Below are 12,597 nucleotides of genomic sequence, written 5' to 3' on the forward strand. Positions count from 1 at the left end.
TAGTTATGGCGTTCAATATACAGCTCACTTTTTAAACTTCATTCAACCAAAGTTTTAATTTAAAGTTAAAATTTATTTATTTCACTGTAACAAAATTCAGTGCATCTTTTATTATCTCAATATACCTACTGCAATGTTATCATAAAAGATTGCATTAAGGTTAGGCAGGGCTTGTATATAGGTGTGACTTGATCACATTGAACACACATTCAGCTAAACATTATTCTGTAACTATTTAAAAAAAAATATTATTATTATAAAAATATAGAATTATCAATACAATTGTACCTACTCTAAACTCAACCTAACTTTTAGGTGCTTGGGGACGTCGAGATGGAAGAAAGAGAGGACGTGGAGGTTGTCGGCGTCCCAGTGGAGGGTGTGGAGTATGTGGAAGTCGTCGGCGTCCCAGTGGATGTGGGGGATGATGTGGAAGGAGTAGAGGTGGTGGAGGACATTGAATTTGTCGAGGTCCTGATGGAAGGTGTGGAGGAAGTGGAGGACGAGGTAGTCCAGATGGAAGTGGTAGAGGACGAGGTGGTCCAGATGGAAGTGGTGGAGGACATGGAATTTGTTGAGGTCCAGATGGACGGAGGGGATGACGTGGAAGGGGTAGAAGTGGTAGAAGTGCAGATGGACGAAGTGCAAGCGGAACTGGAGTTTGAGGACATGCTCGACGAGTTGCAGCCAGACGTCGACGAAGAGGTCAGTAAATATGTCTTACTTATAAAAAAACCATAAATAAAACTTATCATTTAAATTGCAGTTCCGACCACTTGCCGTGGATGAACAACCCCGAGGGCGTGCGCCAATAATTGACAGGCAGGCAGGCGTGACACACCCGCTTCCAGAGCGGCACAACGCGGGCGCGTTAAACAGAATCTGCACACAGTGTAACGCCCGCCACTTCGAAGGCGAGGTTGTGGGCCGGGATGCCAATAGGCACTTCTCCACTTGCTGTAACAACGGTCAAGTGACCGCTGCAGGACAACACGCGTTGTTGCCCGCCCCTTTTTTACTAATGAGTTTGTTGATTGGAGATTCACAGGATAGTCGTAGATTCCGAGACGACATTCGCCGGTACAACAACGCCCTGGCATTCGCTGCGTTTAGCTGTGGCACAGACGACAGGCGTTTGCGTGGGCGTGGACCGCGAACGATGTGTATCCAAGGCCAAACTTATCAGAGGATAAATAATGACGTGGCCGTTGACCGAGTAGATGCCAACTACTGTCAATTGTATTTCCTCGAGTCCGCAGAGGCCAACACCCGCCGCGTTGGGATGGCTCTGCAGAGAAATCAGCGTGAACTGTCCGTAGTTGTGATGGGACTATTGGACGGTTTTCTGCGGGACGTAAATCCGTACGCAATGGCTTTTAAGTAAGATATAAATTTATTGTATTTATTAACATTAGGAATATGAATTGCCCCTTAGAGTAAATTTCTTTTACAGATACCTTTCTCAAAGTAGACAGAAAAAACAAAAAAACTGTAACCAATAAACTAACTATGTCAACTGTCAAACTAGATATTACGTTGATATTAGACACTCGCAGCTACCAATATACTGCAGTTATTACTTAATGTTGATTCAAAAAAAATTTTCTTACCTTTATTACTTAAATTATATTAAATTTTATATGTAATTTTACTCTGCTACCAACAGAGTTATATGTGCTTATGAATGATATAGGTAACATTAAATATAACTTAGGGCTGGGACGTTTTTATATTTTATCTTATTATTAAAATTATTATTATTATATCATAATTATACCAAAATATATTACTAATTTAATGCTTGGATTTATATGAAGTATAGGTTTTATTGTTATATGTGGTCTCCTAAGCTTACTACACTTCACACACATTTATAATATATATATTTATTATTATGTATTATGTTAATTATACAATTATAGAGTTAAATGCACTGAATGATTTTTTTATGATTTCTACATGGAGTCTGTCTAACTATAAAAATATACATGTCTATATTTGTTCCAGGAACATGCGTGAGGTGTGGCTGGCAGAAAGAGACCTAGCCGACGCCGATCCCGCAGGTGTGCGACCTAGGCCAGTGACGATGCATTTTGTCCGAGATGCGGCCCGGGACGACGGGCGAAACAACCTGCCTACCGCAAACGAAGTTGCGGCCGTGTTCGTAGGCGAAGGGGGTCGTCCGCCAAGAGACATTAATCTGGTCATCTACGATACGAATCCAATCAACCCGCAACACAGGATGCAAACCATACCAGCGGGTTAGTTAATAATTATTTACTATAAACATAATTTTTTATTAATTAAATTTACACAGCTGTCTCAAAATTGTTCACTTATATTCACTATATCAAATAGAATCATAGTTTTTGTTGTACAGTAAAGCTGACACAGCGATTTTAAATTTACATTAAGTATACACTACATTTTGGACATTCTTTTGAAATATAATTACTTAATAACTAATTCGTTAGGTCAAAACCGACCTTAACCCGTTCACTTGTGCAGTAATACTGAAGTATACTGAACAAACAATTTGGTTTAGCTACCTTCTTTAAGTTGAAGGTATCGAGTTATTTCCTTATAGAGATTGCACAGCATATACAATTTATTTATTTATTCAAACAGTTTTAAATCAAACATTATAACAATTTTTAACAAATGGACAGAAAAAGTGCACAGATAAGTAGCGAATAATTAATTAAGATTAATAATAACAGTAATTTACATAAATAAGGTTTTTGATATTGATAAATAATTCGCATGTGATAATTATTAATATATATAATTATAAAAAGACTCGATAGAATTATAACAATTATAACAAAAATGAGAAACTTATAAACTATGTAATTGAGATAACAAATTAGTTATAAAAACATTAGATACTTCTTAAAATTAATTTCTAGATTATTGAAATAAGTTGGTCCTAAATAGTCTAGAAATATCTGGCCAATACTGTTTTTTGAATAATTGATATTTAGGTTGTATCTTATAGATTCACGTTTATTCACGTTTATATTGGTGGTTTTAGTGTGTTTTCAGAGGTACCACCCCATATAGTTATCCCATATTGTAAAATAGATTGATATAGTGTCAAGTAATAATAGTTTGTAAGCGCATATTAATATGTTGTATATGGATGTTCCATCTCAAATTGCAGTCTTAATATTAAACCTAATTATCTGACAAATAATATGCACTGTCAGTTTTATGACTATCATTTTATATTATTAGTTTGTGCTTAGAAAACTGAGTTCAATTATAAATAGAAAACGCAACAAAAATAGTTTTTTCAGAATTAATAGTACATTTTACTTAATTTTTACTTTTTTAAATTAAGGTTCTGAATGAATCTATTAAATTCTGAGGTAAAATTATTTTAATAAGCTTTACTGATATTTTGACAAATCCTGCAGCGGTCTCCTATATTTATATTTATATTATATTATTGTTCGCATCTCCGATAATAAGTGTCGTTCAAAGATTTATCAGTGATTAGAATGTTAAATAGACAGGCCAGGAATTCTATTCAGGATATAATTTAATCATAATAGATCAGGTATTGCTATTCGATCTAGGGGACCTATGTATACATAAAATATTAGATAAAGTTAAATTAAAAATATTAAATTCCTTACAACCATATTCATAGTATGACAATAAGTCGTGTTATGATTTGTATGTAGTGTACTATATAATTTATCAAACATAATATAGTCACATTACTTCGGTGCTTAATTTCATGATTTGTTTGGACTTCATAACAGACATCACTTACAAGTATACACTATAAATCCTTGGAATACAAAGAGATCAGAGTTAATATTTTTTTTACACATTACCTTTCTTTTGCGGTTATGTACTTGCTATACTCACAACACAATCACACTTCCAACCTCTAACCCCCAGCTACTACAAATCGTTGATTTAGCAATTCACTTTAAATAATATATACCATTCGTTACATTTCACAAGGGTCGTGTCACTCGGATCCGATGTTGTATCCGCTGTTTTTCCCGTACGGCGAGGCCGGTTGGCATAACGGGATGTTGCAAGCGGGCAACCGACGAAACAATGTCCGTAATCGCAACAGTATCAGAGCGTTTGCGTCCTACCGTTTGGCTGTTAGATATCAGGGAAATAACGACCAAAGGCATGAACTGTTTAGTTTATTACATCAAGGTCGGTTCTTGTTGCAGATGTATGTGTGCGACCAGTATGTTCGAATGGAGTCGAACAATCTGAACTACATACGTTTGCACCAGAGGGATCTCCTCGCCGAAGCGTATCAAGGGCTCATGGACCATGTGAACCAACAGCTCCACGTCGATCCCATGGCGGTCGGGCGTAGGGTCATATTGCCGTCGACGTTCACGGGTAGCGACCGATTCAACAAGATGAATTATCAAGACGCCATCACCATAGTGCGTACCAAAGGGAAACCCGACCTGTTCATAACGTTTACGTGCAATCCCAGGTGGCCAGAGATCACTGAAAACCTGGCTGCCCACAGCACGGCAAGCGACAGGCCGGACCTGGTGGCCAGAGTGTTCAACAGTAAGCTACAGGAGCTAATAGGTGACATAACTGTACATAGTGTGTTTGGTAATGTCAGCGCTTACGTGTACACTATCGAGTTTCAGAAACGTGGTCTGCCCCATGCGCATATACTGATAATCCTGGCAGAGGACTGTAAGTTCCGCACGGCCGAGGACGTGGACGGCGTGGTTTGCGCCTTCTTGCCGGACCCCGCAATCGACAGGCGCTTACACGACTGCGTCAAGTCTCACATGATCCACGGGCCGTGTGGAACAGTCAATCCACAGTGTCCGTGCATGATGGACAACAAATGCTCCAAAGATTTCCCGAAAGCGTACGCAGAGGAGACTGTGTACGTTGCGGACGGCGGATATCCAAAGTACCGCCGACCGGATGACGGCCGGGTGGTACTTGTGAGAGGTCGTGAGGTTGGTAACGGGTGTGTAGTGCCATACAACCCTTACCTTCTGGCCAAGTATGACGCGCACATCAACGTCGAGATATGCACGTCCATAAAGAGTGTCATGTATATCTACAAGTATATATACAAGGGACACGACCGTGTGACGTTGGAAGTTCAGGACCAGGATGAGATTGCCAAGTGAGTCTTAACTTAATTTTATAATTTTAAATAAACGATATAATGTATACATGGTATAATGATTACAATAGTATATTGTATATGTTTATTTAGTGTGTTTTTTGTGTAGGAATTATTTACTACTTTTTTATGTTCAGGAATTTTAAATATTAAATTGGACAATTTTTAAAATTCACATAAAAATCTTAAATTTAAAATTTGTATTACTCTTGTTTTGTTTTTAATTTTAAATATGTACGTTTTAGTTTGAAATAATAAAATTACTTTGGTTTGACATTGGCTAAAAACTAAAATTTTAATGATTAAAGACCTTTACTTTTTTATGAAATCATTTCTACATTTTAATAAGAATATTCAGTTGAGCAAAACTTTAGGAACTTCTACATTTATAAACTATTATTATTATTATTATTATTATTATTATTATTATTATTATTACATTTAATGCGTTATATTATGTGTTTTCATTCAAACTGTGTATAATAAACATTCTATCGCATACAGTAATAAACATCAATTGAATAGTTAACTAATAAATCATTTATTAATTTTTAATAATTCCCATCAATAGTGTCTTAAGATTTTTATAATATTATATATTAATTTTATAATTTTATATTACATTTAATCCTTTTTTTCATGTGTCTTCATTCAAGCTGTGTACAATAAACATTCTATTGCATACAGTATTAAACATAAATTAAATAAATAGTTAATTAATAAATGATTTAATAGTGTCTTAGGATTTTTATAATTATATATTAATTAATATGTAGGTTGCACCTTATGTTATGTACTTCTATACAGAGAGTTCTATAGGTGGTGTACATTATTATTGATAGATTTTTATTATAGGTATTACATTGAAAATTATTACCATTCCATCATTATTAGCATATAACAATATTTTATGCATGTGTCATTTTTAGCGTGTATCCAGTGTGTATGAATTATTTTACTCACTATTTTTTAGGTTTTTAGGGTAGTTGTAATCGTTTACCGATAACTTTTAGTTTTTTTTACTATTGTATACTAGCTATATTATATACTTAACATTTAATGTGTGTTCTTTAGGTAAATTTGTTATTTTATGCTTTTTCATTCAAGTTGTTTATACACATTACGTTCCATACAGAACTAAACATCAATGACATTAAGTACACCAATTAACTAATATACCTAATAGATATAAATTTTGGTTTATAACCTGATCTAAGTTTAACCGTGATCACATAATATACTGTCTCAAATTGTAAACTTCAACACCTCGGCAATGTGAAACACGCTTTTATGGATTGTTATTTTCATTGGCATAAATTAACATTCCTACAGCTTTAATGTACTCCACCTGATACAATATAATATAATATAATAATAATAATAATAATAATAATAATTTAAATTTTGAATATTTTATGTGTAATTCGAATATAAATACACCGATTGTACACTGTTATCACCTTGATCACCTAATATACTACTAATATACTAATACCAACTCTGTAAATTATAGATTAAATTGTATACTTATATAAATTAATTCATAACATTCACTAGACGTCCACTATGATTATATTTAGCTACTCGAGTTGACATTAACAATTTGATTTCACGACATTTATTTATCAAAACATCATAATATATCGTTCAACGGTTGTAGGGATTCTTCGTCATATGCACATAATAATACCAATCACAACACCAGACGGTATCATCTATAGAGCCATTGTTAGTTATCTTTTCAATATTAATTTTCAGTTACGTAAACTCAAGATATGTCAGCCCACCGGAAGGCATCTGGCGGTTGTTTTCGTACAAATTGCACGGCAAAAGTCACACGGTCGTCAGACTTCCTGTCCACCTGGAGGGTCGTCAGAACGTGTACTTTGCGCCGGGCCAAGCAGAAGAACGGCTACAGAACCAAGCTGTGCGTAGTACGAAACTCACGCAGTTCTTCGCGCTCAACACAACAGACGTGAATGCTCGACAATACTTGTACCACGAAATACCGACGCATTACACCTGGCAGATGCCACGTAATCAAGAAAACGTACTCGTAAGAAATGCCACCCAATGGTTGCCGCGGCGGATTCGGATGGCAAACGTTACGTTGGCTCGGATGTACATAGTAAACCCACTGGACCGGGACCGTTTCCACCTGAGATTGCTACTTCTGAACCGAAGAGGCCCGAAGTCCTTTCAAGACATAAGGACGGTGGACGGGGTCGTTCACGAAACATTCACAGCGGCTGCCGTTGCACTCGGATTATTGGAAGACGATCGTGCGTGGCGGGATTGCTTGACGGAATCGGCGACGTTGGACACACCGCGGCAGCTGCGGTATCTGTTCGTCACTATACTGGTGTTCTGCGAGCCCTCAAACCCGCTGGCGTTGTACGAGGCGAACGAAGCAAACATGATGGAGGACTTCAACCGCCGTCTCCAAGACGTCGACCGCGCGAGGGCCGCGTGTCTGGCGGCCATCGAGGATCTACTTCGTGTACACCGGAAATCGCCGGGCGACTACGGTCTGCCCCTCGCCGACCCCCGTCTACTGGAACCGCTGCAGGACGACGCGCTGTTCCGGGCAATAGACGCGGCGGCACGGTGGGCCCCACAAGTAGACGCCTTGAACGCCGAACAGCGAACGGTGTACGACCGCGTGATGGCGGCCGTCGACGACCAACGCGAGGTGGCGAAAACTTTCTTCGTCGACGGACCCGGGGGGTACCGGAAAAACGACGCTGTACGGATGCCTGATATGGGCGCTTCGGCACCGACCTCCGCAGCGGGAGGTGTTGTGCGTGGCGTTCACCGGTATCGCCGCGTCGCTCATGGACGGCGGCATGACCGTACACTCGACGTTCGGACTGCCTTTCGGCACATTGACCGAAGACTCGACGTCCAGCGTCACCATGCAGTCCGAGCGAGCGCAGAAGATACGCAACGCGGCGCTCATCGTCTGGGACGAAGCCCCAATGTCGCCGGGACTGCAACTGACGGTGGTGGACCGCCTGCTCAGGGACGTCATGGCATCGGAATTACCGTTCGGCGGTAAAACCATGCTGTTCGCCGGCGACTTCAGGCAGATATTGCCCGTGGTCCGGAGAGGGACGAGAGCAGAGATCGTCATGTCGTCGATCAAGGAAAACGGTCTTTGGCGCGTCATGGAGCGCTTCAATCTGGTCCAGAACATGCGCGCGGACCACGACGCGGACTTTGCGACTTGGTTGCTTGAGCTCGGCAACGGCCGACTGCCCGCGGTCGACGGCGTTCCGAACACCGTGCAAATCCCGCGGCAAATGGTATGCGACGTTGATGATTTGATCGATTTCGTGTACCCGCAGCAAATGTCGTTGGCCAACGTCGACGAATTCGCTCGGAGAATCGTTGTGTGTCCCACCAACGAAGACTGTAGAGGTGTCAACAGGGACGTGCTGGAGCGCGTCGACGGTGCTCAGATGAGCTACACCGCCGTCGACACCATGATGGCGGACGATCCCGACGAAGTGGCCAATTTTCCCACGGAGTTCCTCAACAGCTTGGAACCGGACGGCCTGCCGCCGTACCGGCTGACGTTGAAGGTGGGGTGCATCGTGATGTTGCTCAGAAATCTCGATCCGAGGAGACGACTGTGCAACGGTACGAGGTTGGTGGTCACCGAACTGCGGCGTCACAATTTCAAGGCTAGGATTTTGGGCGGTGAAGCACAGGACGACGACATCGTTGTGCCCAAGATACCGCTCACGTCCAGCGGTGAGGACGACCTGCCCATCTTACTGCGGCGCCTTCAATTCCCGGTGAGATTGTCGTTCGCCATGACCATCAACAAGTCGCAGGGTCAGACGTTCGACCGTGTAGGTTTGTTACTGACGTCGCCTGTGTTCACGCACGGGCAACTGTACGTGGCGTTTTCGAGGGTGAGAAACGCACAGTCCGTGAGAGTCGGCATGTACGCCGATGACAGCAGCCGATTCGTCACCAAGAACATAGTGTACAGGGAAGTTCTGTAATGCAACGAGTGGTGACAATGGTAAGTATATTATAATTAGGTGACGCCTGCTGATAGTCTAGGTGACTTTAAACCTAACACGTGTAACATATTTTTCAAACATAATACGTTACACCGCTGTTCTACGTGGTATGTGTTCTACATGCGCCCGATGGTCAAAGATGATGATGATAGTCTAGGTGACTTTAAACCTAACATGTGTGACATATTTTTCAAACATAATACGTTACACCGCTGTTCTACGTGGTCTGTGTTCTACATGCGCCCGATGTTCAAAGATGATGATGATAGTCTAGGTGACTTTAAACCTAACATGTGTGACATATTTTTCAAACATAATACGTTACACCGCTGTTCTACGTGGTCTGTGTGGAGGTACTTCGTGGACTTTGCCTTCGGGCTAAACGGAGAGAAAGTTTGACAACCTCCTCGTGGTTCTCTCTGGATGCGAATTCACTATAATGTGAATTCGTAACTAATGTCAAACAATGTATGTAATGTCTGTGTTATTTGTATTGTACCACATCCTATTGAATAGTATGATATAGTACAGATAGTACAGACAATTTAATTTAAATGTTGTATTTTATTTCACACATTTAGATTTTAATGTACCTATATTATATGATGTATAAATAACATTAATAAGTTAATTTCACTATGTTCCCAATATTTATCACACCATTTTATTGTTGTATTTCTTTCTTAAGTAGTATTAATTTATATTGTATTAATGGTTCTCCTTTGTTTTTATGTAATCATATATATGCTATTGACATTAATCAGTCAATTTCACTGTACTCACAATATTTTTAATATTTTGTACACTGTATTTCGCTGAACTACTTGATTGATTTATATTGTATTAATGGTTGAGACATTACTTAATTGTATTAACGTATTGACATATTTTTATTAATTGTTTTACTCATGATTGAGATTTCATTACTATTAGATACTATATAATTAGATTTTATTACTATTTACTTACTATATATAAATGTAATTATTTCAATATTTATATAATTGACATTGTATTAATTGTTTTGCTCAGTAAAAGAGTATTTGTTTTGTGTTAAACACCATTTGTTCAATAACAATTTTTTTAAAATACAGTAAATTAATAAGCACAACAGTTTTGTCCTATTTGGTACATGAGTAGAACCTAACCTAACTACTATAACTAAAATAACAATTTAAAAAACCATTGATACTATACACACAATTGGATATCTTAATAACAATATTTAATTTATAATTTATTATATAAGATAATGTGTAATGCAACATTTTGTACACGCTACAACACTGCAAATTGCTGTTGATTATTTTTTACATAATTTGTTTTACATAATAAAACACCATTGATGATACTATTTTATTCACTAAAAACATAATTTATTGTGTTGTAATAGTAGTATATATTTGTATGTTCACAGCCAGCTTTTTCAAGGGGGAATGTCCCCCTTGGAGCACTCAGATTTACCGTGTAACACATTTCACACTGATTGTTAGTAAATTTTACCTCAAAAAAATGTACTGTATTTCATTTTTACTCATGTTGGTTACACTGATTTTTTTAATAATGATAAAAACATTATTTATTATTTACAATAATTTTAAGCTGATTGCTGATTATTTTTTTCATATTCAGTTACTAATGATCCATCGTTCACTCAAGTCGTGTCTCATTTTTCTTTATTTTCTCAAAGTTTTATTAAATTGTATAAGTTATTTAATTTCTTCAAAAATGAATTTTCAAAAATGCGTAAACGATGTCCAGTCATTGGTCGATCAAATACGATTCAATTCAACGCCAGCGTATCCAGAATTCTCTGCATTTGTATCTAGGTTACGATCTTTTAAAAGTTTTCCTCCAAATACCGGTCAGAATAAGTACAAGCTCTCAGAATGCGGATTTTACTATATCAATCTCGATGACGCAGTTCAATGTCATTGGTGTGGAGTAATTCTACATAGTTTTGAAATCGATGATAATTGTTTTATAGAACATACCCGATTCTCACCAAAATGTTTATATGTATTATTAATGAAAGGTAATCAGTTTGTTCAAAAAGTCTTAAGTAAATATTGTAAAACCGAAGTTATTTGTAATTGTGAAACCGGTTCGTACGACACCATTTGTTAAATCATGTTTTTTTTATATAATATACTGTTTATAATATTTGCTCTATTGAATAAAAAAAAAAATAAAAAAAAAATTGAATGTTTTATCTTAAATGTTTTATTATTCGATTTAATATCTTGTGGACGTATAGCCTAGCGGGTTAGTGCGTACATAATAATTTAAAATGTTTTTCAGGTATCAGGTTAGTAAGTATATGTAAATTCCCTCTCTAGTATGCATTAATTCGCTAACTGTACGTTCACATTTTTTGCATTTTTTTTTTTATCTGAGTTTTTAGTATATAATATGACTGCAAAGGAAAAAACTAACAGTCCAATGTATAACTCCTAACAGTTATATCCTACTTTTTATTGTGTACTTTTTTAGCAAAAAAAAACTTCATAAGAGTCCACCAATAATTGTCTGTAAGTCTACATTCGACATCCGAGCTTTTAACAAGAAAAGTATTACAGTTGGATTACTAATTAATGAGCAGATTTCAATTATTTTATTATTAGAATGTAAACTTTCAAAGAAAATTATTACATTAAGTTTAGAAGAATGGTTCACACTGATGTCTGAATCTAATTACAATTCAATTATTAATAACCTAAATACCAGGGTGAGGCGTGTAAAGATTACCGATTCCTTTTCATATTCAATTAATGTTAAACAGAGTTCAATTACCCTACATCTAAACGAGGAATATATTACCTTGACACACGTAGATTTGTACCGGCTTCGTCAATTACAGAATTTGATTGATTTGTATGTGGTAGACAAGCAAAAACGTTTAGCAAATTATCAAATTACTTTCAACACTGCATATGACCTAATTAAAAATGATGTCCGTGGTCTGCCATCCACTTGCCAAAGGAACGAATTTACCAACCAATATATTCAAAACTATGATTTTAATTATTATAATCATTTACAGAACGATGACACATCATTTTTATATGAAATATTACAATTTCATTTTAACACATTGTCCGATATGATTTTACAAGATCTAATAATATAAAATATATAAATATGTTTAATAATTATTTATTTAAAAAATAAAAACTTTTTTATTCAATAATAAACTTGCTTTTTTTTCTTAAATTATATGTCACCTTTAATCATAAAGAATAGTTTTAATGCGTTTTAGTTTCAAATTTTATGTTTTCAGTAAATAAGTAGATTAAATTTTGATAGTACAGAATTGATAGCAATGTTTCAATTAGAAATTTTTTTCTCAGACATACTATATAGTTTATAGGTTTATGTTTTCCAAGACCTTTGAGTATTGAACAAATAAAAACATACATG

At 37.0% G+C, this 12,597-nt stretch overlaps 1 protein-coding gene across 1 annotated transcript; it reads left to right on the forward strand.

Moving 5' to 3' along the window:
• Positions 1-333: 333 nt before the first annotated feature.
• LOC132932955 (uncharacterized) lies at positions 334-9,156 on the forward strand. Its single transcript, XM_060999298.1, has 6 exons — positions 334-705; positions 767-1,380; positions 2,008-2,261; positions 3,979-5,143; positions 6,902-7,889; positions 7,933-9,156. Exons 1-6 carry the CDS (start codon positions 334-336, stop codon positions 9,154-9,156), a joined length of 4,617 nt encoding a protein of 1,538 aa, XP_060855281.1.
• Positions 9,157-12,597: the final 3,441 nt, after the last annotated feature.

The sequence above is a fragment of the Metopolophium dirhodum genome, chromosome 1, assembly GCF_019925205.1.
Source record: "Metopolophium dirhodum isolate CAU chromosome 1, ASM1992520v1, whole genome shotgun sequence".
Lineage (NCBI taxonomy): Eukaryota > Metazoa > Arthropoda > Insecta > Hemiptera > Aphididae > Metopolophium > Metopolophium dirhodum.